This window comes from Sapajus apella, unplaced genomic scaffold (assembly GCF_009761245.1).
Source record: "Sapajus apella isolate SASKATOON/1434 unplaced genomic scaffold, GSC_monkey_1.0 scaffold69, whole genome shotgun sequence".
NCBI classification, from domain to species: domain Eukaryota; kingdom Metazoa; phylum Chordata; class Mammalia; order Primates; family Cebidae; genus Sapajus; species Sapajus apella.
In genome coordinates this window covers 11,009,166-11,037,137 of record NW_022437009.1, presented here as the reverse complement: position 1 = coordinate 11,037,137, position 27,972 = coordinate 11,009,166, and the positions used below count along the sequence as shown (strand labels likewise).

General features: G+C 43.7%; 1 protein-coding gene across 9 annotated transcripts in view; it reads right to left on the bottom strand.

Moving 5' to 3' along the window:
- Positions 1–23,546, bottom strand: part of WDR47 (WD repeat domain 47) — a 77,944-nt gene extending 54,398 nt beyond the window's left edge. For 4 of the 9 annotated variants that reach the window (XM_032249892.1, XM_032249894.1, XM_032249896.1 and 1 more), the window contains exons 1-2: positions 23,177–23,546; positions 3,853–4,019 (exon numbers count right to left, since the gene is read on the bottom strand). In XM_032249892.1, the coding sequence (XP_032105783.1) occupies positions 3,853–4,010 (158 nt within the window). In that variant the 5' untranslated portion in view covers positions 4,011–4,019; positions 23,177–23,546. Of the gene's footprint in view, positions 1–3,852; positions 4,020–22,835; positions 23,076–23,176 lie in introns of those variants that run through there. The other 5 variants (XM_032249895.1, XM_032249900.1, XM_032249901.1 and 2 more) reach the window with 3 other exon arrangements.
- Between the last annotated feature and the right edge of the window lie 4,426 nt (positions 23,547–27,972).

Here is a 27,972-nt window from a genome sequence, read left to right as displayed (position 1 = left end):
CAAATAATTATCTGGTCCAGATGCTAGCAGTGCCAAGGCTGAGAAACTCTGCTCTACACTGTGAATTCTACATGAAATCTACAGCTCTGAGAAATCTGAGAATACTGTTTACCCTCTGAGAATGAAAACAGCGAGGAGTAAGAACAAGTTTCATCCTACTTTAAATGGTCTATGGGAATTTCCAAAAGTTACAAGGCATTCTTATCTCTTTTCTTTCACAATGGCAATTTCCCCATTTTTGAATTTTTTAGAACAGAGAAATTTTAAATGGGAAGGATGGGCAGGAAGACCTACATAGGATTAACAATATTCTGCAAAGAAGAAACATTAATAAAAGCATGATGAGCACAGTGGCTCATGCTTATAAGTCCTAGCACTTTGGGAGGCCACAGTGGGAGAATCATTTGAGGCCAGGAGTTCAAGACCAGCCAAAGGCAATATAGCGACATCCCATCTCCGTAAAAAATTTTAAAATAAGGAAATTTTTAAATAAAAATAAAAGCAATCACTGCATATCATCATCATTTTATAAAGGTACATTTCAATATTTAAAAAGAAAGAACACAATTTCAAAGGCCAGCCCTTTAAGATGAACACATTCAGTTTAATGAAAAACCTACTACTCTATTATATCTTTGCGTTCCACCTCAGACCAGTAAAATTTCATCATAAATCAAGCAGGTGGGTACTTGAGAATAGCCACTGTTAAATTCTGGTGGTATTAATGCTTGAAAGACAATGCCCACAAAAATACTGTCTCAGTATGGGCTCCTAGCTACACCATTAACTAAGCTCCCTGGGGCTGGAGGATATTCATAACACAAAATGCAGGGAAGTGCAACAAGCTGAAAAGACTCCTCTAATAAAATAAAGCTTTGTTGTTGTTGTTTAATAGTTCCTTTCCATAAGTTAGAAATACTTCATTTCTTAAGGCTTTCCAAGTCACAAAATGCCACATGTCCAAGAATCTGTACTTCTCATCAAGGATATTTGGTATCTCTTAAAAATAGAATTCCTTTCTGCCTGCAAATTTGGGATTTTCTGTTTCCATCCAATTCAAACTAGAATATATTTAGCGTTCCATTTTGGCAAACATGTTATTTCACTTTGCCTTGAAATTCCACCTCTAAGAATCTTGTCCTGAGGAAATAATCCAATATATAGAAAAAGTCTCAGCCAGGCGCAGTGACTCACGCCTGTAATCCCAGCACTTTGGGAGGCTGAGGTGGACAGATTGCTTGAGGTCAGGAGTTCCAGAGCAGCCTAACCAACATGGTGAAACTAAAAATACAAAAATTAGCCAGGTGTGGTGGCGTGTGCCTGTAGTCCCAGCTACTTGGGAGGCTAAGGCAAGAGAATTGCTTGAACCTGGGAGGCGGAGGTTGCAGTGAGACAAAATTGTGCCACTGTACCCCAACTGGGTTACAAAGCAAGATTCTGTCTTTAAAAACAAAAAAAATCTCATGTACAAAAGATGTTCTGTGGAGGAATTATTTAAGATAAATTGGGAACAATTGTGTAAAATCAAGGAAACCATTAGGAAATTTAGTAAAAAAAATTTTTTATTTGTAGCTGGAATTACAGGCATGCATCACCACGCCCAGCTAATTTTTGTATTTTTAGTAGAGACAGAGTTTCACCACATTGGCCAGGCTGGTCTTGAACTCCTGACCTCAGGTGATCCACCTGCCTCGCCCTCCCAAAATGCTGGGATTACAGGCATGAGCTGCCGCACCTGGTCTTATTTTTTTATTTATTTATTTTGAGATGGAGTCTCGCTGTGTCACCCAGGTGGGAGTGCAGTGGCACCATCATGGCTCACTGCAAGATGAGTCAGCCACCTTCCAGGCTGAAGCGATTCTCCTGCCTCAGCCTCCCAAGTAGCTGGGACTAGAGGCGTGCATCACCACACCTGGCTAATTTTCGTATTTTTAGTAGAGATGGAGTTTTACCATGTTGGCCAGGCTGGTCTCCAATTCCTGACTGCAGGTAATCCTCTTGCCTTGGCATCCCAAAGTGCTAGGATTACAGGCGTAAGCCACCACACCCAGCCTGGAAAAAAATTTTTTTTTTTTTTTTTTTGAGTCGGAGTTTCGCTCTTGTTGCCCAGGCTGGAGTGCAATGGCGCAATCTCGGCTCACCGCAACCTCCGCCTCCTGGGTTCAGGCAATTCTCCTGCCTCAGCCTCCTGAGTAGCTGCGATTACAGGCACGCGCCACCATGCCCAGCTAATGTTTTGTATTTTTAATAGAGACGGGGTTTCACCGTGTTGACCAGGATGGTCTCAATCTCTTGACCTGGTGATCCACCCGCCTCGGCCTCCCAAAGTGCTGGGATTACAGGCTTGAGCCACCGCGCCCGGCCCTGAAAAATTTTTTAATATAAATTTGTAATTACACAGAGAAACCTTGCGATGGTTAATAGATAAGGCACAACTCTAAATTATAAATACAACAGAATTGCTATTTTTAAAAGATGCACAAAAATTACACTCTAAGAATGAAAACAGGTCAGGTGCAGTGGCTCATGCCTGTAATCCCAGCAATTTGGGAAGCCAAGGCAGGCAGATCACGAGGTTAGGAGTTTGAGACCAGCCTGGCCAACATAGTGAAATCCCATCTCTACTAAAAATAAAAAAAATTAGCTAGAGGCTGGGCGCGGTGGCTCAAGCCTGTAATCCCAGCACTTTGGGAGGCAGAGGCGGGTGGATCACAAGGTCAAGAGATCGAGACCATCCTGGTCAACATGGTGAAACCCCGTCTCTACTAAAACTACAAAAAATTAGCTGGGCATGGTGGCGCGTGCCTGTAGTCCCAGCTACTCAGGAGGCTGAGGCAGGAGAATTGCCTGAATCCAGGAGGCGGAGGTTGCGGTGAGCCGAGATCGCACCATTGCACTCCAGCCTGGGTAACAAGAGCGAAACTCTGTCTCAAAAAAAAAAAAAAAAAAAAAAATTAGCTAGGCATGGTGGCAGGCGCCTGCAATCCCAGCTACTTGGGTGGCTAAGGCAGGAGAATCGCTTGAACCCAGGAGACAGAGGTGGCAGTGAACCGAGATTTAAACGCTGCACTCCAGCCTGGGTGACAGTACGAGACTCTGTCTCAAAAATAAAATAAAAACAGCAAGGAGTAAGAACAATATTATGTCTGGGTGGCGGGTGATTTTTCTTTATTTTTCTATATTTTCTATAATGAATACATTTTATTTCTGTGGCCAAAAACGGTATTAGAGAAACATTTTCTTTACCTTTTCAAAGTCTCTATTTTCTTAGTCAAATATCTTTTATATTGATATCGCAACCACAATGGAGTTGTGACTCTTTTTTTTTAACAGACCTCTGGATCTTACTATTAAAAACATTCTACAGAAAGTATTATTTTGTAAATGCTCTTTTTTTTATTTTTGTATTTTTGAGAAGGACTCTCATTCTGCCACCCAGGCTGCAGTGCAGTGGTGAGATCATGGTTCACTGAAACCTCCGTCTCCTCGGTTCAAGTGATTCTCCTGCCTCAGCCTCCCAAGTAGCTGGGATTACAGGCATGTGCCATCATGCCTGGCTAATTTTTATAGTTTTAGTACAAGTGGGGTTTCACCATGTTGGCCAGGCTGGTCTCAAACTCCTGACTTCAAGTGATCCATCTGCCTCAGCCTCCCAAAGTGCTGGGATTACAGGCATAAGCCACCAGGCCTAGCCTATGTTGTACATGTTCGGTTTTTAAAACATGTTTTTAAATTATCCTTACATAGCCTTTTCATGATTATAAAGTTCTATCTGTATTATACATATTACCTTATTAATATTTAACATTTCTTTGAAGGAGCTACAAACTTCAGAATATAATGAAATCATACCTCAGGAAAAGCATATCATCTGAAAACAGGCCATTTATGACTCCACTTTCCTTCTCCAGAGCCAGCATACTAATATGAAGCTTCTTTGAATTCAGGAAGTCCAAAATTAGCTTAATGATTTCGACCTCTTTTACATTCACTGTTTCTTCAGCCGTCATATTGATAGCCTAAACATGAAACAGAATAACAATAAAGCTAGTCTTATTGATTTATTTCTAAGTTTAACTGCCTGGAAATTACACATAACAGGTTTATTAGGAATTTTTAGTACACATATTCTGAAGTGAAGTTAATATTTATCAGGACTAAGTCATTCTTTAATGTGTGATAATGGCATGGCCATGATTTTTTAAAGTCCATATCTTTGAAATACATATTGGAATAATTACAGACTAAATGATATATATAATTTGTGATTTACATCAAAATAATCAAAATTTTGTGATTTACATCAAAATAATATAAGAAGTGGAGAGTAGGAAGAGATAGAGATAAAACAAGAGTGATCATGGTTACTGAATCAAGGTATAGGTAGATGAGGGAGCTACAAACTTCAGATCCTGTCCATTCTTACAGGCTTAAAATTTTCCGTAATAAAGAATATTTTAAAAAGTCATTAATAACCAAACCATGTTTAGCTATGTCACAAATACATTGTCCCAGGTATGCTCTAATACACTCACTCAGTAAGTACTTAATGCCCTATCTCTGTGACAGACACAATTCTGTACTCAGGAGACTTTGGCCTTGCCTTAAGAAGCTTTAGTCCAGCAGCAATACCTAAAAGATGACCTGGTCAGTACAGTAGAGCCTAACAAAAGAAGGCTGGTTAAGATGTGCAACTTTAGGCCAGGTGCAGTGGTGTACACCTATAATCCCAGTACTTTGGGAGGCCAAGCTGGGGGGATCGCTTGAGATCAGGAGTTTGAGGCCACCCTGGGAAACATGGCAAAACCACATCTCTACAAAAAATAAAAAATTAGCTGGGCGTGGTGGTATGTGTCTGTAGTCCCGGCTATTCAGGGGGCTGAGGTGGAGGATCACTTGAACCCAGGAGATCAAGGCTGCAATGAGCAAAGATCACCCTACTGCACTATAGCCTGAGCAAAAAATGAGATTCTGTCTCCAAAAAAAAAAAAAAAAGAGAAAAGTATAACTTTAATCGTATCAGTAATATCAATGATATTTCAATACACTCCAAGAGTCCTTCTAACTCTTACCTCTAAGTCTGCAGTGATACAAATAAGCACATAATGCTCAGGTTATGAATCCATAAAGATTTAGAACTGGGAGGACTATAAGATCATTTGCTCAACATTCTCATTTACACAAGTTAAATGGCCTAAACTGTTGCAGTTTTCAAATGTTAAGGCTCAGAGCAATGTAAAATACCACCACGCTAGTGAAGTAGCCACAGAGAAACTCCACCAGATGAAACAGACTGTAATCCTTATCTTTCTCACAGGATCAACTTACTCTAAACAAGCTTGCAGAAACAAACATATACATGTGGACTGGGTGTGGTGGCTCATGCCTGTAATCCCAGCACTTTGGGAGGCTGAAACAGGAGGATCGCTTGAGCTTAAATTAGAAGTTACATTCAATGAGCTATGATCACACCACTGTACTCCACCCTGAGCAAGACCATGTCTCTAAAACAAAAAATATATTTAGGCCCACAGGTTAGTTTTTTTTTCAATTTCTTTACTTTTGTGTCAATTTATTTGTTCATAACAAGAAATGCAAATGTCTAGTGGACTAGAATGCTCTATCAGCAAATGAGTACATTTTCCCCCTCACCTAGGTGCCTGGGCAACATTGTGAAACATGGTCTCTACATAAAATATAAAAATTAGCCAGCATGCCTGTAGTTACAGTTACTCAAGAGGCTGAGGTGGAAAGATTACCAGAGCCCCAGAGATTGAGAATACCATAAGTGGTGATCACAGGGCAAGGTGGCTCACGCCTGTAATCCCAGCACTTTGGGAGGCCGAGGTGGGCAGATCATGAGGTCAAGAGATCGAGAGGTCAAGGTGAGCAGATCATGAGGTCAAGAGATAGAGACCATCCTGGCCAACATGATGAAACCCTGTCTCTACTAAAAATACAAAAATTAGCCGGGCGTGGTGGCACACATCTGTAGTCCCTGCTACTAGGGAGGCTGAGATGGAAGAATTGCTTGAATCCGGGAGGCAAAGGTTGCAGTGAGCCAAGACTGCACCACTGTGCTCCAACCCAGAGACAGAGCAAGACTCCGTCTCTAAATAAATAAATAAACGGTGATCTTAACACTGCATTTCAGCCTGGACGATGGTATAAGACCCTGTCTCACCCAAAAAAAAAAGAAGAAGAAGAAGAAGGCCGGGCACCTGCAATCGCAGCACTTTGGGAGGCTGAGGTGGGCGGAACACAAGATCAGCAGTTCAAGGCCAGCCTGGCCAACATGGTAAAACCCCATCTCTACTAAAAATACAAAAATTAGCCAAGCCTGGTGTCACGCACTTGTAATCCCAGCTACTCAGGAGGCTGAGGCAGGAGAATTGCTTGAACCTAGGAGGTGGAGGCTGCAGTGAGCTAAGAGTGCGCCACTGCAGCCTGAGCAATAGAGCAAGACTCCATCTCGGGGGGGCGGGAAGGTGCTAGGGTAAACAACAGTTAGCCCAGGGAAAAATAATTATACGACTCACTGAAATATTTAATGACATCAAACTAGGCAAATCCCTCTGCTCAGTAAGAATATGCCTGCCTCAGGAAGCAGTAAATCACAAACTTCTCTCCCAACAAACCAGCTGCCCAACTCATGCTTTAGGCTTCCCTTTGCTATCTTCTGAGCTGACCACCATCCTCCTGTTCATAGACTTCTTCCAAAAGAGGATATAATAAAATGAATAAGATTTCTACTCACTAAATTCTTTTTTTTTTTTTTTTTTAAGACAGGGTCTTGCTCTGTCGCCTAGGCTATAGTGCAGATGCATGACCATGGCTCACTGCAGCCTTGACCCCCCCCCCCCCCCCCCCCGCCCCCCCCCTCCTTCAGCCTTCCAAGTAGCTGGGATCACAGGTATGTGCCATCACACCCAGCTAATTTTTTATTTTATTTTTTGTAGAGACGGAATCTACCTATGTTACCCACCTTTTTTTTTTTCAGGGTGTCTGTGGAACCTACTCATTAAATTCCGATCACTTCAGAACTGTCTCCCTAATATTATTTATACAGCACACTGATCAGTGATTTCAGCATTCCTCAAATCTTCAGATAATTTTTTTTTTTTTTTGAGACAGAGTTTCACTTACTCCCCAGGTTGGAGGGCAATGGCACGATCTCAGCTCACCACAACCTCCGCCTCCCTGGTTCAAGTGGTTCTCCTGCCTCAGCCTCCTGAGTAGCTGGATTACAGGAATGCATCACCATACCCAGCTAATTTTGTATTTTCAGTAGAGATGGGGTTTCTCCATGTTGGTCAGGCTGGTCTCGAGCTCCCGTCCTGAGGTAATCCTCCCACCTTCACCTTGCAAAGTGCTGGGATTACAGGTGTGAGCCACCAGGCCCGGCTGACTCTTTTTTTTTAACTGCTCCTTGCGGAGCAGGCTACCTCACAGGCAGTGTGCCCAGAGTAGCCCTTCAGATAATTCTTACTAGCAAAAGAATGGCTTTTACTAATTTAACTCTCAGAAAAATATTCCCTCCTCTGTAGATTCTTAGAGGGAACATCAGGTATATGGCCATGTACCAACCACACAAACTTAATGCAGAATTAAGACTATAAAACTGTAATTTTCTTTATTATTATTGTTTTTTTTGAGACGGAGTGTCTCTTTGTCACCCAGGCTGGAGTGCAGTGGTGGTGATCTTGGCTCCCTGCAATCTCCATCTCCCAAGTAGCTGGGATTACAGGTGCCTGCTACCATGCCCAGCTAAGTTTTTTGTATTTTTAGTAGAGACAGGTTTCACCATGTTGGCTAGGATGCTCTCGATCTCCTGACCTTGTGATCCACCCGCCTCTGCCTACCAAAGTGCTGGGATTACAGGTATGAGCCACCGCGTCCGGCCTGAGACTATAATTTTCTAATATAGTTCAATATACCAATGATACTAAACATTTTTGTTTGTTTTGAGACAGAGTTTCGCTTTTGTTGCCCAGTCTGGAGTGCAATGGCACGATCTCAGCTCACAGCAACATCCACCTCCCGGGTTGAAGCAATTCTCCTGCCGCAGCCTCCCGAGTAGCTGGGATTATAGGCATATGCCACCACACCTGGCTAGACACTAAACAATTTATAGGCCTCATATTCAACATTCAATCTAAATATTAGTCTAGATATAAAGTAAAGTTATTCTGAATGGAATTTACGGCAATAGTCTCACTTTAAATAATAAGTTTAATGCTGTAGTCATTTTTGGTTAATAAAGCCTAAAAGAACTATATTCTTACAAGTACATATTTTATACAGACAGTTGAAGGTAACAAAAAATATATCCTAATTAACTTAGAATTAGTTCAAGTTTAAAAAAAAAAAAAACTAATTAAAAAAGACAAGTTTTAATTCTATACCTTGAAATTCCCCGTAGAATAGTATATTTTAATCACCCAACCCGGAATTTTTTTGGGGGGGCGGAGGGGACAGAGTCTCGCTCTGTCGCCCAGGCTGCAGTACAGTGGTAGAATCTTGGCTCACTGCAACCTCCGCCTCCTGGGTTCAAGCAAATCTCTTGCCTCAGCCTCCCTAGTAGCTGGGATTACAGGCATGCACTACCACACTCGGCTAAATTTTTGTATTTTCAGTAGAGATGGGGTTTCTTCATGTTGGCTAGGCTTATCTCAAACACCTGACCTCAAGTGATCGCTCTCCTAGACCTCCCAAAGTGCTGGGATTACAGGCATCAGCCACTGCACCTGGACCAGAATTTTAATTCTTATAAGCTTCACTGTTGTTGAATACAATATAAACCCAGGCATAAGCACATGCTTGATGGCTATATCTTAGAATTATTCCCTTCTAACTTGTATTACTGAAACGTTTATAAAGGCTCCCAAAATCCTACCTCTCTAAGTAATAGATACATATTTTTTAAACCTCCATTTCCTGTAATCCCAGCTACCTTGGAAGGCTGAGGTGGGCAACATAGTGAGACCTTATCTCAAAAATAAATATATAAATAAATAAATAACATAGAATTAACATTTTCTAATCTCCTCAAACTATTCACCACAAAGTTAGAACTTTTCTCTAATTCAAAAAAAATAGGATTAAATAATAATTACCTCTTCCCCTCTCCTCTGGGGGAACTATAAATCTCTAAGATTTTAATGAGTTTAGGAACTACTAAAATTATCTTTTAAAATGAGATGCACACGTAATATGTGTTCAATAAATATTAGCTGAATTAACTTGAGATGTAAAAACTCACTGAAGAAATGTCTCTATAAAAGTACAGATGAGGCCGGGCACGGTGGCTCAAGCCTGTAATCCCAGCACTTTGGGAGGCCGAGGCGGGTGGATCACGAGGTCAAGAGATCGAGACCATCCTGGTCAACATGGTGAAACCCCGTCTCTACTAAAAATACAAAAACTTAGCTGGGCATGGTGGCACGTGCCTGTAATCCCATCTACTCAGGAGGCTGAGGCAGGAGAATTGCCTGAACCCAGGAGGCGGAGGAGGTTGCGGTGAGCCGAGATCGTGCCATTGCACTCCAGCCTGGGTAACAAGAGCGAAACTCCGTCTCAAAAAAAAAAAAAAAAAAAAGTACAGATGACTATGGTTTTGCTTTTTTGTTTGTTTTTTGAGACAGGTCTTTCTTACTCTGTCACCCAGGCTGGAGTGCAGTGGCTCAATCACGGCTCACTGCAGCCTCAGCCTTCTGGGCTCAAGCAATCCTCCCACCTCAGCCTCCCAAGTAGCTGGGACCACAGGTATGTGCCAGTGGGCCCAGCTAGTGTGTGTGTGTGTACGTGCGCGCACCAGTGGGCCCAGCTAGTGTGTGTGTGTGCCAGTGGGCCCAGCTAGCGCGCGCGTGTGTGCGTGTGTGTGTGTGTGTGTCTGTGTGTGTGTAGAGACATATATATTTTTTTGTAGAGACTGGGTTTTGCCAAGTTGCCCAGGCTTAGTCTAATGGCTTGAACTCTTAAGCTCAAGCAATCCCTCTCGACCTCTCAAAGTGCTGAGATTACAGGCATGAGCCATCATGCCTGGCCCATCTGACTTTGTTTCTCATTGTTCAAAAGCCCACTGAAAAGCTCTGACTGAAGCAATCCAACTTTTTTTTTTGAAATGGAGTTTCACCGTTGTTGCCCAAGCTGGAGTGCAATGGCATGACCTCGGCTCACTGCAACCTCCGCCTCCCAGTTCAAGCGATTCTCCTGCCTCCCGAGTAGCTGGGATTATAGGTGCACGCCACCACGCCCAGCTAATTCTTTGTATTTTTAGTAGAAACAAGGTTTCACCATGTTAACCAGGCTGGTCTTGAACGCCTGACCTCAGGTGATCCACCCAACTTGGCCTCCCAAAGTGTTGAGATTACAGGCATGAGCCACTGTGCCCTGCCAGCAATCCAACTATTTAGCCTAAGTTAACTCTGACAGCTTCTTAGGTAGACCTGCCAGCCCACATGTGAACGAAAAATGTGTTCACCAGATAAAATTTATGTAGGGTAAACAGTAAGGATGTACCCCACTGAAAATGAAAAACTAAACAGAAAAGAATGTGAATGTCTCAATATTTCCATATTAAACAGCTTTTTAAAAAACATTTTTAATTGAGGTTAATAACACTTTAATATGTATTTAAGAATACATATACAATTTACCATCTTCACCATTTTTATGTGTACATTTCAACGGTAGTAAATACAATACACCTATATTCTTTTTTTCTTTCATCCTTGCCTTTTAATTGTGAATTTTCCTTTAAAAAGTACATTTTACTTATAGCCAATATCCAGACTAAGTAAAGAAATAAGAGCGTTCTTTAAAAATAAGTATGTCTGGAAACCAGCTAGAAGGTATTTAGTATCTTAGTCCTTAGATACAATTAACATCTACTGAAATTAATTCCAGATGGGGTCTCTATGTGGACTCCTATTGATTACTATCTTAGTAAAACAAGATTAGAAGGACGTATTAAAAGGTTAAAAATAAAATTATTTTTAGAAATCTAAGATTAAAGCTAAAATACTAATAATATATAAGAAAATATAATAGTAATAAAAATCTATTGACTGTGTATCTCCATACAAAGATATGAAAAAAACATCACTGGCAGCTTACTAACCAAATATAAATAGATATGATTTAAATGTTCCTTTGCAATGAGATTACTTACTTAAAACACACATTACCAAGGAAGAAAAACACAGGAGGCCAAAAATTATTATAAACATAAGGTTAAGAGAACTAGAGCACCGCCATTAAAAACTTTATAGTCATGATAAACTGCTTAAGAAAGGCTCCATTAATCTGCAGTTCCATCTCACACAATAAAAACTGCTCTCTTTAATCTTCCAAGTATTACAGAGTGTCTAAAATGGAACGATAGTGCTTTACAATAGAAGTTCACAATGCAGACAAGAAAATGAAGTGTCATGAAGCTTTTTTTTTTTTTTGAGACGAAGTTTCTCTCTTGTTGCCCAGGCTGGATTACAATGGCGCGATCTCAGCTCACTGCAACCTCCCCCTCCCGGGTTGAAGCAATTCTGTCTCAGCCTCCCGAGTATGGGATTACAGGCACATGCCACCACACCTGGCTAATTTTTGTATTTTTTGGTAGAGATAGGTTTCAGGATTACATGCGTGAGTCTGAGCCACGGCACCCAGCATGAAGATCGCTATGTTGCCCAGGCTGGAGTGCAGTGGCTATTCACAGGCGCCATGCCACTACTGATCAGCACGGGAGTTTTAGCCTGCTCTGTTTCCAACCTGGGCTGGTTCACCCCTCCTTCAGCAACCTGGTGGTCCCCCACTCCCAGGAGGTCACCACATTGATGCTGAACTTAGTGCAAGACAGCAGACTGGCATAGCGCACTACAGCCCAGAACTCCTGGGGTCAACCAATCTTCCCACCTCGGTCTCCCAAGTAGCTGGGACTACAGGCACGTGCCACCATGCCCAGCGAAGCTTTTCAATAAGATATCAAACTGCAACAGAGGACTACTGCATCTTTTCCCTTTAAAAAAAAAAAAAGAGATAAAAACAAAACAAAAAGTGGCACAGTGGTGCATGCCTATAATCCCGGCTACTCAGGAGGCTGAGGCAGGAGAAGCACTTGAATCCACGAGGCAGAGGTTGCAGCGAGCTGAGATCACTCCACTGCACTCCAGCCTGGGCACCAGAGTAAGACTCCATCACAAAAAATAAAATAAAATAAAAAAAGGAGAAAAAAATTGCTAGCTGTTTTTGACAATACGGCATTCAAAAAACTTTGTTGCTGCCAGATCATTTAATTTTAAATGTCCAGACCTTCAGGAATATACATGTTACGTTGAAAGTCACTTAACCTCTATGGGCCTCAATTTCTTCATTCATAAAGAGGGTTAGTTTGTCTAATTTCTATGATATCCCTTCAAGTTTTATAATTTGCTTTAACTCAAATTTCTGTTTTGTTTTTTTTTTTTTTGGGACGGAGTTTCGCTCTTGTTGCCCAGGCTGGAGTGCAATGGCGCGATCTCGGCTCACCGCAACCTCCGCCTCCTGGGTTCAGGCAATTTTCCTGCCTCAGCCTCCTGAGTAGCTGGGATTACAGGCATGCGCCACCATGCCCAGCTGATTTTTTGTATTTTTAGTAGAGACGGGGTTTCACCGTGTTGACCAGGATGGTCTCGATCTCTTGACCTCGTGATCCACCCGCCTCGGCCTCCCAAAGTGCTGGGATTACAGGCGTGAGCCACCGCGCCCGGCCTTAACTCAAATTTCAATATCACAAAGTATATATTCTTGGGAAACATCAAGAACATATGGAAATTATCAAGTCTGGGGTAATTATAAGTCTGTAATTAATAAGGTCTGTTTAATAAGAAGAAACAAAATAGATTTGCCTTAGATCACTTAAGCAAACAAATAAAAGAAAAGCTCTTCTAACCAAAGCTCTGTCATGTCTGCTAATCACCTAACATTTGTAACATGGGTGCAGCACGTGTCCCTGCTTACTGTTGACAGCTATTCTCAATTCATCAATTATTTTATTTTACCTTCTGGAACTGTGAATGATTTCTGGCCAGAGGAAACATTTAAAGCAGGTGCAACTTTATATAACAATAAAAAGAAAAGAAACTAATTAATATAAACTGCATTTTGTATATACGCATAAGATATCTCTGGAAAAAAAACACATAAGAAATTGGTAATACTGGGTATTTGTATCCAAGAAGGAAAACTAGATAATTAAAGAATAAGAACGGAATCTGTACATCAAAGAAGCCCTGTAACGTGAGTTTACCTGTATAACAAACCTGCACATGTACCCCTGAATCTGAAATAAAAGTTCAAAAAAGAATAGGAATGGGAAGACAACTTTTTTTTTTTGAGACGGAGTCTGGCTCAGTTGACAGGCTGGAGTGCAGACAGGCTGGAGTGTAGTGGTGCGATCTTGGCTCACTGCAACCTCCACCTCCTGGGTTCAAGCTATTCTCCTGCCTCAGCCTCCAGAGTAGATGGGACTACAGGTGCATATCACTATGCCCAGCCCAGCTAATTTTTGTAGTTTTAGTGGAGACAGGGTTTCACCATGTTGGCCAGGATAATCTCGATCTCCTGACCTCGTGATCCACCTGCCTTGGCCTCCTAAAGTGCTGGGAATACAGGCTTGAGCCATGGCGCCCAGCTTAAGATAACTTTTCACTATATACCCTTTTGAATTTTGTACCATGGACACATATTACCTATTCAAAAAATTAAAATAAAACATAAATGACAAATTTACATTTGCACATTACTAGAAGGCATTAGTAAACTAATGCATGTAATGAAGTAATAACATTTCAGAGGAATTTGTATTTTTCCCCCATAACCCAAGATCTCTTCTCAGATCTGATTTCAATATCATTTCAATTTTTCTTTCCTTTATTTTCTTTTTTCTTTTTTGAAAAAAGGGTCTTGCGGCCCGGCGCGGTGGCTCAAGCCTGTAATCCCAGCACTTTGGGAGGCCGAGGCGGGTGGATCACGAGGTCAAGAGATCGAGACCATCCTGGTCAACATGGTGAAACCCCGTCTCTACTAAAAATACAAAAAATTAGCTGGGCATGGTGGCGCGTGCCTGTAATCCCATCTACTCAGGAGGCTGAGGCAGGAGAATTGCCTGAACCCGGGAGGCGGAGGTTGCGGTGAGCCGAGATCGCGCCATTGCACTCCAGCCTGGGTAACAAGAGCCAAAACTCCGTCTCAGAAAAAAAAAAAAAAAAAAAAAAGAAAAAAGGGTCTTGCTTTCTAGCTCAGGCTGAAGTGCGGTGGCATGATCTGGGCTCACTGCAGTCTCGACCTCATGTGCTCAAGAGAGCACCTCAGCCCTCCCAGTGGTTGGGACTACAGGCATGTACCACCACGCCTGGCTAATTTTTGTGGTTTTTGTAGAGACAGGGTTTTACCATGTTGCTCAGGCTGGTCTCCCAGTGCTGGGCTCAAGTGATCTGCTAGTCTCAGCCTCCCAAAGTGCTGGGATTGCAGGCATGAGCAACCACACCTGGCCTCAATCTTCCTTTATGAGACTAAGGTATGTGTGTTCCTTCCATACTCAGACCCATAAATTTTTAAATAAGTATGTTTAAATTACTGAAGTACTAAAAATTCACAATATAAAAATGATTTTCTGCCTGGCGTGGTGGCTCACACATGTAATCCCAGCACTTTGGGGGGCCAAGGCAGGCAGATCGCAAGGTCAGGAGTTCAAGACCAGCCTGGCCAACATGGTGACACCCCATCTCTACTAAAAATACAAAAATTAGCTGGGCGTGGTGGCATGTGCCTGTAATCCAAGCTATCGGGAGGCTGAGACAGAATAGCTTGAACCAGGGAGTCGGAGGTTTCAGTGAGCCGAGACCACCGAGCCACTGTACTCCTCTGGCAACAGAGCATGACTCAATCTTAAAAAAAAAACAAAAAAACAGCCAGGCATGGTGACTCATGCCTGTAATCCAAACACTTTGGAGGCCAAGGCGGGCAGATCACCTGAGGTCGGGAGTTCAAGATCAGCCTGACCAACATGGTGAAATCCCATCTTTATTTTAAAAAAAAGAAGAAAGAAAAAGAAAAAACACAAAACTATTTTCTTACTCAAACTGCTCAATTAAGTCATGTAATCCAGAAGAGGTAAAGAAAAAAAAAACTGTTGGCTGGGCACAGTAGCTCATGCCTGTAATCCCAGCACTTTGGGAGGCCGAGACGGGTGGATCACCCAAGGTTGGGAGTTCAAGACCAACCTGACCAACTTGGAGAAACCCCATCTCTATTAAAAATACAAAATTAGCTGGGTGTTGTCGTGCACGACTGTAATCCCAGCTACTAGGGACGCTGACGTAGGAGAATCACTTAAACCCAGGAGGCGGAGGTTGTGGTGAGCCAAGATCACACCAGCCTGGACACTCCAGCCTGGGCAACAAGAGCGAAACTCTATCTAAAAAAAAAATAAAATTGTCAACTATGACACTAAAAATGTAAAATGCAGACCAAACATGGTGGCTCACGCCTGTAATCCCAGCACCTTGGGAGGCTGAGGCGGGCAGCTCACCTGAGGTCAGGAGTTCGAGATCAGCCTGGCCAATATGGTGAAACCCTGTCTCTACTAAAAATACAAAAATCAGCTGGGCATGGTGACAGGTGCCTTTAGTCCCAGCTACTTGGGAGGCTGAGGCAGGAGAATCATTTGAACCTGGGAGATGGAGGTTACAGTAAGCCAAGGTCGTGCCACTGACTCCAACCTGGATGACAGAGCAAGACTTCCTCTCAAAAAAAAAAAAAAAAAAAAAAAAAAATTAGCCAGGTGTGCCAGCCAGGCACAGTGGCTCACACCTGTAATCCCAGCACTTTGGGAGGCCAAGGCAGGTAAATCACAATGTCAGGAGTTCAAGACCAGCCTGGCCAATATGGTGAAACCCCATCTCTAATAAAAATACAAAAATTAGTCGGGCATGGTGGCATGCGCCTGTAGTCCCAGCTACTCGGGAGACTGAGCCAGGAGAATTGCTTGGACCCAGGAGACAGAGGTGGCAGTGAGCCGAGATCACACCACTGCACTCCAGCCTGGGTGACATAGCAAGACTCCCTCTCAAAAAGGAAAAAAAAAAAATAGCAGGATGTAGTGGCGTGCGCCTTTAATCCCTGTGACTCAGGAGGCTGAGATAGGAGAATCGCTTGAACGCAGGAGGCGGAGGTGGCAGTGAGCCGAGATCGTGCCACTGCACTCCAGCCTGGACAACAGAGAGAGACGCCAACTCAAAAAAAAAAAAAAAAAAAGATGTAAAATGTAAATCTTCCATTCAACAGAAACTTGCCAGAAACAATGTTAAAAGACAACAAGGCACAAAGTAGGACTAAGTAAAACACACATAAAGAGTTAAAAGGTTATTATCTAGAGCATATAAATAATATCTTCAAATCAATACCCTCAACAAAATTCCAGCTGAAAAATGAGCAAAAAATAAAGACAATTCACAAAAGAACTATGAATCTCAATAAATTTATGAAAAGATGTTCAACTTCAATAATAGCTTTATTACAAGGTACCAACATGCTGACTACCACAGCACATGTAATAAAATGAGGTACCAAAGGCCAGGCGTGGTGGCTCACGCTTGTAATCCCAGCACTTTGGGAGGCCGACGCGGGTGGATCACGAGGTCAACAGATCGAGACCATCCTGGTCAACATGGTGAAACCCCGCCTCTACTAAAAATACAAAAATTAGCTGGGCATGGTGGCGCACGCCTGTAGTCCCAGCTACTCGGGAGGCTGAGGCAGGAGAATTGCTTGAACCCAGGAGGCGGAGGTTGCGGTGAGCCGAGATCGCGCCATTGCACTCCAGCCTGGGTAACAAGAGCGAAACTTCGTCTCAAAAAAAATAAATAAATAAAAATAAAAAATAAAAAATAAAATGAGGTACCATTTATGCCCTACCAGTTTTGAAAAAGAAAAAAAAGAAGACCTGATAATATCTAATTTTGGCAAGAGTATGGGTAAATGCCTTCATATACTGTTAAGAATGTAAACTGGGATGGATTTTTTGAGAGAATCTGACAGCATGAAATTTTTACCTACAAAAATGTTAACTGAGGGTGGTGGCTCCTGCCTGTAATCCTAGCACTTTGGGAGGCCAAGGTGGGTGGGATCACCTGAGGTCAGGAATTTCAGACCAGCCTGACCAACATAGTAAAACCTGATCTCTACCAACATTACAAAATTAGCCCAGCGTGGTGGTGCATGCCTGCAATCCCAGTTACTTGGGAGGCTGAGGCAGGAGAATTGCTTGAACCTAGGAGGCAGAGGTTGCGGTGAGCTGAGATCATGCCATTGACCTCCAGCCTGGGCAACAAGAGGGAAACTCTATCTCAAAAAAATAAATAAATAAATAAAATTAAATGCATATACCCTTTGACTACCCAATTCCAATTCTTTTATATATATATATATATATATATATATATGTGCAGAACTGTGGATTTTTTTTTCTAATTTATTTATTTTACTCCTTCTCCATACTATCTCTGGCTGGCATTTCTCCCCATGTTATCCCTCCCCACCCCCTCCTTCCTCCCCACCCCCTCCTCCCTCCCCACCTCCCCCATGTCTCTCCCCTATCTGCCCCCAGTGTGTGATGTTCCTCTCCCTGACTGAGTCCATGTGTTCTCATTGTTCAACACCCACCTATGACTGAGAACATACAATGTTTGGCTTTCTGTTCTTATGTCAGTTTGCTGAGAATGATGGTTTCCAGGTTCATCCAAGTCCCTACAAAGGACATGAACTCATCGTTTTTTATGGCTGCGTAGTATTCCATGGTGTATATGTACCACATTTTCTTTGTCCAGTCTATCATTGAAGGACATTTGGGTTGGTTCCAGGTCTTTGCTATTGTACACAGGGCTGCAATGAACATACTTGTGCATGTATCTTTATAATAGAACAATTTATAGTTCTTTGGGTACCAATTCCAATTCTTATAGACACCTAGCCGCAAAAATACTTGCAAATACAAAAAGATACACACATAAAGATGTTCCCTGAAAATTTATTTGTAATAGAGAAAAACTAGAAATAAATTGAACTCTCATTAATAACCAAATTGGTTAATAAAGTATGGTAAGTTCATACTATAAGGCCGGGAGCGGTGGCTCACTCCTGTAATCGTAGCACTTTGGGAGGCCGAGACAGGCAGATCATGAGGTCAGGAGTCTGAGACAAGCCTAGCCAACATGGTGAAACCCCGTCTCTATTAAAAATACAAAAAGTAGCTGGGCATGGTGGCATGCACCTGAAGTCCAAGCTACTTAGGAGGTTGAGGCAGGAGAATTGCTTGAACCCAGGAGGCAGAAGTTGCAATGAGCCGAGATCACACCACTGCGCTCCAGCCTGGGTGACAGAGCAAGACTAGGTCTCAAAAAAAAAAAAAAAAAAAAAACAAAACTCACACTATAAAACAGGAGTCCCCAACCCCCAGGTCACAGGTCAATACCAATCCATGGCCTGTTAGGAATGGAACTGCACAGCAGGAGGTGAGATGCAGGCACATGAGATAAGCAGTGGCATTAGATTCTCATAGGCACACGAACCCTACATACGAGGGATCTAAACTGCAGTTTCCTTATGTGAATCTAATGCCTGATGATCTGAGGTATAACGGTTTCATCCTGAAACCCCTAGTGTGAGGAAAAATATTCCTCCAGGAAGCCAGTAAACCAACCAGTCCCTGGTGCCAAAAAGGCTGGGGACTGCTGCTATCACTACTAGTGCAGTGATGTGTATCTACACATCCCAAAAAGGAAAAGTACATCATACAATAGCATAGTTATCAATAAATATTTGTTGAATGAATGAATATAAACAGGCCCATTTATTTAAAAAGGGAGAGGCATGATATCTCTGTGTTTAAATAAATATACAAAGAAAAGTCTGAGGCCAGGCACAATGGCTCATGCCTATAATCCCAGCACTTTAGGAGGCTGAGGTCAGAGGATAGCTTAAGCTCAGGGGTTCAAGACCAGCCTAGGCAACATGGCGAAACCCTGTCTCTACAAAAAACAAAAAATTAGCCTAGCGTGGTGGTGCACACCTGAGGTTCCAGTTACTTAGGAGGCTGAGGTGGGAGAATTGTTTGAGTCTGGATAGTGGAAGCTGCAGTGAGCTGACGCTGTACCACTGCACTCCAGCCTGGGCGAAAGAGTAAGACCCTATCTCAAAAACAAACAAACAAACAAACAAACAAAAAACACACATACACACAAAAAGAAATGTCTGCAATGACGCATGCCAAACTGTTCAGTGTGGTTATCTCTGAAGAGAGAAATGGGATTGGGGTGTAAGGCAGGGATCTAGGAGGAGAAAAGGGTTGAAGAGAGACTTTTTATTTTTTACTCTTTGTAGTTCGATTATCGGAAGGTTAACGACCAACATATATTCATGGATTATTTGTATGTTAATACCTACAATTCTTACATGAATATGATTTTTAATTTTTTTTTTGAGACAGAGTCTCACTCTGTCACTCAGGCTGGAGTACAGTGGCAAAATCTTGGCTCACTGCAACCTCTGACTCCTGGGCTCAAGTGATTCTCCTGCCTCAGCCTCCCGAGTACCTGGGATTACAAGCATTTGCCACCATGCACAGTTATTTTGTATTTTTAGTAGGGATGGGGTTTCACCATACAGGCGTGAGACACCGCACGTAGCCAATTTTTAATTCTGTATCTTTTTTTTTTTTTTTTTAAGAAAAGGAGTCGGCTGGGTGCAGTGGTTCATGCCTTTAAATCCCAGCACTTTGGTAGGCTGAGGCAGGTGGATCACCTGAGGTCAGGAGCTGGAGGCCAGCCTGACCAACCAACATGGAGAAACCCTGTTTTAGCCAGGCATGGTGGCGCTTGCCTGTAATCCAAGCTACTTAGGAGGCTGGGGCAGGAGAATCGCTTGAACCCAAGAGGCGGAGGTTGCAATGAACCGAGATCACACCATCGCACTCCCGTCTGGGCAACAAGAGCAAAATTCCATATCAAAAAAAAAAGAGAAGGAGTCTTACTATGTTGCCAGACTAGAGCACAGTTGCTATTCTCAGGCCTGATCATAGCACATTACAGCCTAAAACTCCTGAGCTCAAGTGATACTTCTGTCTCAGCTTCTTGAGTAGCTAAGACTATATGCCAAATCACCTGGCTCAATTTTTAATTTTAAAGCAAAAAAGAACTATGAAAATGAAAAATATATATATATATTTAAGAATTAGATCTCAAAGGTTCTAATCCATATCAAGGTACCAACTAGAGTAAAATCCCCAAAACAGGATTAACTGCTTTGTTTACAATGCAAAAATCACCGGGTACTTACATGCATTGTTTAACTGATCCGTACGAAAACCATTCTTCACCATAACATAGCTTCTAGATCCTTTCCCATTCCTGTCACCCTCCTCTAAATATTTGTTAATCTCCCTTTTTTTTTTTTTTTTTTTTGAGACAGAGTCTCACTTTCACCCAGGCTGGAGTGCAGTGGCAAGCTCAATCTCAGCTCACTGCAACCTCCCCTCCTCCTGAGTAGCTGGGATTACAGGTGTGAGTCACCGTGCCTGGCTGGCATAAATCCTTTTTTAAGGATATCTTTTCACTTGAACAGAAACTCAACATAGAGAAAAATTAGTTGAAATATGCAAGTTTTGGCTATTTGGTGTAATAGTCTCATAACTAGAGTATCCTCAGGTGTGGGCCAGCACTGGATTTGGAATCTGAAGACATGGGTTCAAGTCTTCTGTTCAAAAATAATATATAGGATCAGGTGTGGTGGCTCATGCTTGTAATCAGTCCAAGGCACGTATATCACCTGAGGTCAAGGAGTTCGAGACCAGCCTGGACAACATAGTGAAACCCCATCTCTACTAAAAATACAAAATTAGGGCCGGGCGCGGTGGCTCAAGCCTGTAATCCCAGCACTTTGGGAGGCCGAGGCGGGTGGATCACGAGGTCAAGAGATCGAGACCATCCTGGTCAACATGGTGAAACCCCGTCTCTACTAAAACTATAAAAAATTAGCTGGGCATGGTGGCACGTGCCTGTAATCCCAGCTACTCAGGAGGCTGAGGCAGGAGAATTGCCTGAACCCAGGAGGCGGAGGTTGCGGTGAGCCGAGATCGCGCCATTGCACTCCAGCCTGGGTAACAAGAGCGAAACTCCGTCTCAAAAAAAAAAAAAAAAAAAAATACAAAATTAGCTGGGCGTGGTGGTGGGCATCTGTAATCCCAGCTATTTGGGAGGCTGAGGCAGGACAATCACTTGAACCTAGGAGGCGGAAGCTGCAATGAGCCAAGATCATGCCACTGCACTCCAGCCTGGAGGACAGAGTAAGACACCGTCTCAAAAAAAAAAAAAAGTAAAACAATGCCTTCCAAAATGCTTTGAACTCAGAGTCCATTCTCAGACTAAAACAACAGCAAGCATTATCATCATTTACAGAATGAGAAATCAGTCAATGTAAGGGTCAGTAGCTCTTTCAAGAATGCAATCAGTAGCAAAACAAAGCTCAAATCCAGATAATCTGATTTTTCAGCTTACTGATCTACTAAGGAGAACTTCACATCTTCTAATACCTAAAGTGTTTCTGAAACTGCAGCATATATTAAACATTTCACACGCTGCCCATTAAATAACTGATAAGCTCTGCTTCACAAACAGGAAAAGAAGTTGAACACCATTACGTAAGTAGTAACAAGATAGTACCCCTGTTCTCTTATGATACATTTTTAACATTACTGGTTTTTAAGGGAGAAAAAAAACAGGAAGTGGACGAGTGGGAAATAAACACAGGTTAAAATTTTTTTCATCTTCATAACAGCATCCAAATTCAAGTGTTTGGGTTTTGGCTTTTTCACCTAACAATATACTGTTGTGACTTACTTGACTTTTCCATTACCGTGTAATAATGTTTCCTTCCTATCGGAAGCAATCTACCCTAACCTCCTAAACCTAAGGTAGAATTATTCATTTCATCTTATTCCTAAATGAGACCTCGAAAATATGCCATATAAAGAAAATGGGCTCTTAGGCGTTTCTCCTTCCTAAACGTCAATGCAACATATGCCGACACTGGACACAAAAAAAATTCTACTTGGATTCACTGTGAAAAAAGATGTATAGCATTTTTTAAACCTACATGTTAATTTCTGTGCCATTAACTTTTTGAGGTATTCTACGGAGTCTACAACAAAGACAGAAATAAGAATTAGGATCACAACCTATGAATCTGGGTGGAACAAAGACTTCTCCTTTCATTATGCAGAGACAACCAAGTTGCCAAAAAAAAAAAAAAAAAAAAAATGGTCCCCTCAGATACCATGCACGGTTACTAACTGCACGTTTCGGTATAGAGAAGGAAAAATCATCTGGTCAAAAGCCCAAATGCTGCCCCAGCCTCCCCTCGCCCCTGCCCCCTTTGCCCAAGGCCTCGGCCTCGCCCCAGAGCTAGAGTCCCAATATTTTTCTCCCCAATAAAGGGAAACGGCTTAACCCTTTGAGTTCAAGAACCTTGCGTTCTACGCAGGCGCCCCTCCAGCCCAATCCCTGTTCTAAATCGAGTGGCTGCCCCTCTTCCCGACCACACCCAGGCCCCCAAAAGCCTGCTACCGGAGACCACTGATTTTCCTAAGGCCAAATCCGGCCCCCGCGGGGCTCCCAGCCCCGCCGCTCCTTCTCCTCTCAGACAAGGCGTGCCCAGAACGGGACGCGAGCGCTCCCCTCAGTTCTCGCACTGGCTCGGCCAAGGGGCGACGAAGGAAGAATCGGCGCGGCAGCGAGATGGGCACGAACCTCGCGCTAACTTGCTGCTCAGTGCCAGGGCGAGGAGCGTCGCTCTGCCCCCAGAATCCGACTGGTAGTGTGGGAAAGGTGTGGTCCAGGAGCGGTGGCCTCGAACTGGGGCCCAGCAGCTCGCAGGTCCTCACCCCGCAAGGCTGGGGCCTCACCCACGACGCCAGTTCCCTCCCAGTCGGCACCCAAGCCTACTCAAGACCCCTCTCCGGGACGCAAACATCGTCCTCGGGGCCGCCCGGTCCGAGCCGCGTCAAGTAGTGACAGGAGGCGACGGGTGACCATGGCAACCTGAGGTGTGCGGCGGCCCGACCCCGACTCCGCCTCCCGGACTCACTCACCTGGGGGCTCCAGGGCAAGCCCGGAGGAGAAGCGGAGGAGAACGGAGCTAGGAGGCCGGTGGCCAGGGCCCCGGAGCGGCCGGCTCTGGGCTGCGGCGGGAGCGCGAGGGCGGCGGTCTGGCTTTGGCGTCGATACTCCCTCCTACCGCCCGCGCGTCAATCCATCAGTTCGGTAGTCCGTCCTTCTCGCGTCTGCCACTCCCGGCCCGGGTACCGCTCAGCTCAGCCTCTTGCAGACTGCGGTTGTCAAGTGCCGGGGAGCCGAGCTTTACCCGCGAGTAGCAGCCAATCGCTGCGCTTCCCCGAGGCGCTTCAGGACCCCGCCGCACGGGGCGGCCAGGCAGGTGCCTGAGCCGAAGGGCGAGTCGGCGGGGCAGGGCGGGCCCAAAGCCCAGACGGACAGGGGCGGGGCGGGAAGGGACGGGGAGGGACGGGGCGGGGCAGGGAGGGGCGGATCCAAAGCCGGGCGGGGCGGGCCGGGGTCAGGCTGGGACCTGCTAGGGGCCAGCTGTACTAGAGGGAAAATCTGGCGCGGCAATAGCGTGAGAGACTGGTGGCAGGGACGTACACCTGTAGCCGGCCGGTGACCCTATGTCCCAAAATAGCGCGAACATGGTTGTCACCTCCAAATAGGAAGACCTCAGCGCATTAGGATTGACTCTTCATACTCCTCCCCGATAATTAATAAAGGTTAAAGAAGTTAATCTTCCCTTTTTCCCTTCTCTCGCCGCTTTCCCAGGCCCCGCTTCCTCCCTGAAAACTCCAGTAGTTTGTTTGTCCCCTTCCTGGTTTCTCATTTTGTAAAACTGCTCTGTCTTGAAAGCATTTTTCTTTTTTTATTTTATTTATTTATTTTTTTGAGACAGAGTCTTGCTCTGTCGCCAGGCTGGAGTGCAGTGGCACAGTCTCGGCTCACTGCAACCTCCGCCTCCTGGGTTCAAGCGATTCTTCGGCCTCAGCCTCCGGAGTAGCTGGGACCACAGGCGCATGCCACCACGCCCAGCTTTTTTTTTTTTTTTTTTTTTTGTATTTTTAGTAGAGATGGGGTTTCACCGAGTTGGCCAGGATGATCTCGATCTCTTTTTATTATTATTATTATTTTTTGAGACAGAGTCTCACTCCGTCACCAGGCGCCAGGCTGGAGTGCAGTGGCGCGACCTCGGCTCACTGCAGCCTCCGCCTCCCGGGTTCAAGCAATTCTCCTGCCTCAGCCTCCCCAGGAGCTGGGACTACAGGCGCGCGCTACCATGTCCAGCTAATTTTTTTGTATTTTCAGTAGAGACAGGGTTTCACCATGTTGGCCAGGATGGTCTCGATCTCTTGACCTTGTCATCCGCCCGCCTCAGCCTCCCAAAGTGCTGGGATTACAGGCGTGAGCCACCGCGCCCGGTCGAAAGCATTTTTCAGTTACTTAACATTTAACATGCTCAATTTTTGTCTACTGCTGTTGGTCGTAAACCCCCTTATTCCACAAATATACGTGATGCTCAACCGAGCTGAATTAAGCATCCAGGAAGTATAACCATAAGGAAGAACACAATTACACAAACCTGGAAGAACATCGCCATCCTCGGGCGGGCCCGGTGGCTCAGGCCTACAATCCCAGCACTTTGAGAGGCCAAAGCGGGCGGGTCACCTAAGGTCAGGAGTTTGAGACCAGCCTGGCCAACAAGAGCCGAACCCCATCTCTACTGAAAATACAAAAATTAGCCGGGCATGGTGGCAGGTGCCTGTAATCGCAGCTACTAGGTAGGCTGAGGCAGGAGAATTGCTTGAACCTGGGAGATGGAGGTTGCAGTGAGCTAAGATTGTGCCTCTGCATTTCAGCCTGCCACAGTGTCACACACACAAAAAAGAACATCGTCAGCCAACACAGTGGTTGTAAAAAATAACATCATCCTCACAGAGGCGAAAGGCCAGAGTGAGCTGGACCACCCAAAAGGGGAAAATGGGGTAAGAGTCTGGTAAAGAGAATAAACATTGAAAATATTTCTGTCACTCCATGTTTATTGCAGCACTATTCACAATAGCCAAAACATGAAATCAACCTATGTCAATCAGCAGACAAATGGGTAAAGAAAATGTGGTACATACACACAATACAATCTTATTCAGCCATTAAAAAAGAGAATGAAATCTTGTCATTTGCAGCAACATGGATGGGACCTGAGGACATTATGTTAAGTGAAACAAGCCAAGCACAAAAAGACAAATATTCCATGTTCTCATGCATATGTGGGAACTAAAAGACTTGATCCCATGGAGGTAGTGGATAGAATGGTGCTTACCAGAGGCTGGGAAGTGTAGTGGGGGGTGAGGAGGTATAAAGAGGTTAATGGGTACAAAAATACAGTTGCGTAGCAGGAATAAATTCTAGTGCTCAATAGCACAATTGGGTGAAGATAGTTAACAATAATCTATTGTGTATTTCCAAATAGCTAGAAGAGAAGATTCAGAATGTTCCCAACACAAAGAAATAATAAATGGCTGGGCCCAGTGGCTTATACCTGAAATCTCAGCACTTTGGGAGGCTTTGGCCAGAGGCTCACTTGAGGCCAGGAGTTAGAGACTAGCCTGGGCAACATAGTGAGACTCCCTCTCTACAAAAACAAGAATAAAAAATTAGACATGGTGGCACACACCTGCAGTCCTAGCTACTTGAGAGGCTAGGTGGCCTGGGCCCAAAGCTCAAAGTTTGAGCCCAAAGTTCGAGGCTGCAGGGAGCAATAATCACACTATTGTACTCTATTCTGGGTGATTGAGTGAGACCCTGTCTCATAATAATAATAATGTATGTTTAAGGTGATGGATATCCCAATCACCCAGGTTTGATCATTACACATTATATTTACGCCATAAATATGTACAACTATTATGTAACCATAAAAATTAAAAATAAAATTTAAACCACATTTCTGGGAATAAAAAATTTTGTCCAAATCAAGATAAAAGAAGCGAGAGCTTGAGGATACACATTTCTTTCTTTTTTTTTTTTTTTTTCTGAGATAGCGTATCACTCTGTCACCCAGGCTGGAGTGCAGTGGTGCAATCTCGGCTCACTGCAACCTCTGCCTCCTGGGTTTAAGCAATTCACCTGCCTCAGCCCCCTAAGTAGCTGGGATAACAGGTACATGCTGCCACACTTGGCTAACTTTTGTATTTTTAGTAGAGACAAGATTTCACCATGATGTCCAGGTTGGTCTCGAACTCCTGACCTCAAGTGATCCTCCCTGCCTTGGCCTCCCAAAGTGCTGATATTACAGGCATGAGCCACTGCGCTTAGCCGAGGGAATATTTCTAAGAAAAATAATTATGCATTCAGAGAAAACAACACACAAAAGCTGAACTACAAAATTTCAATTGGGTAGTCAATAACTCCTGGAAGAAAGTCTTCATTATGAACCCTCTTAATGATAAGTGACAGGCAAATAAATATAAACACATAGCCAGGAGCCACGGCTCATACCTGTAATACCAGCACTGTGGGAGGCCAAGGCAGGCAGATCACCTGACATCTGGAGTTGCAGACCAGCCTGGCCAACATGGCGAAACCCTGTCTCTACTAAAAATACAAAAATTAGCTGGGCGTGGTGGCCCATGCCTGTAATCCTAGCTACTAGGGAGGCTGAGGCAGGAGAATTGCTTGAACCCAAGAGGCAGAGGTTGCAGTGCGCTGAGATCACACCACTGCACTCCAGCCTGGCGTCTGGTGACAGAGCAAGATTCTGTCTCAAAAAAAGAAAAAAAATGTATATATGTACATATATAAACATAATTGAAGGTTACCCAGGATCTTGACATTGAAAACAAAGCAAGCAAACAAACAACAGTTTACAGAGTTTTTAAATTGAAAAAGTAAGCAGATATGTTATATCCCAGAAGTAGTCTCTCAATTATTAAGCCAATATAGTTCATCTAAGAAACCACTTCTAAATCTTTATGCTCAAACAGTAAGTTTCAAGACCAGTATCCTTTTTTTTTCTCTTTACCTCTGAAGAGGGTAGCCCAAAAAGGTATCCTTTTTTTTTTCAACTTCATTTTTTATCCCATTTCCAACAGTTTTATCAGTTAGAACCTTTTTTTCATGGACCCATATTCTGAAACTTATTAATTAATTACATTTCCTTATTTTTTTGAGACAGAGTCTTGCTCTGTTGTCCAGGCTGGAGTGCAGTGGTGTAATCTTGGCTCACTGCAACCTCTGCCTCCTGGGTTCAAGCAATTCTCTTTCCTCAGCCTCTTGAATAGCTGGGACTACAGGCCCATGCCACCATGTCCACCTAATTTTTGTATTTTCAGTAGAGACAGGGTATCACCATGTTGGCCAGGTTGGTCTTGAACTCCTGACCTCAAGTGATCCACCCACCTCAGCCTCCCAAAGTGCTGGGATTACAGACATGAGACACCATGCCCGGCCTAGAAATTATACTTATTAACAAATTGTTAATAATTAATTACTGAGTCAGGATCATATAATTTTAGAGAATTTTTTTGTTTGTTTTTTGTTTTTGTTTTTGTGACAGTCTCTACTCTGTCACCCAAACTGGAGTGTAGTGATGCAATCATGGCTCTCTGCAGCCTAGACCTCCTGGGCTCAAGCAATCTTCCCACTTCAGTTTCCCCAGTAGCTGAGACTACAGGTGCAAGTGACCACACCCGGCTTTTTTTTTTTTTTTTTGTAGGGACGGGGTTTCACCATGTTGCCCAGGCTGGTCTCAAACTCCTGGACTTAAATGATCCTCTCCACTTGGCCTCCCAAAGAGCTGGGATTACAGGCATGAGCCACTGTGCCCAAC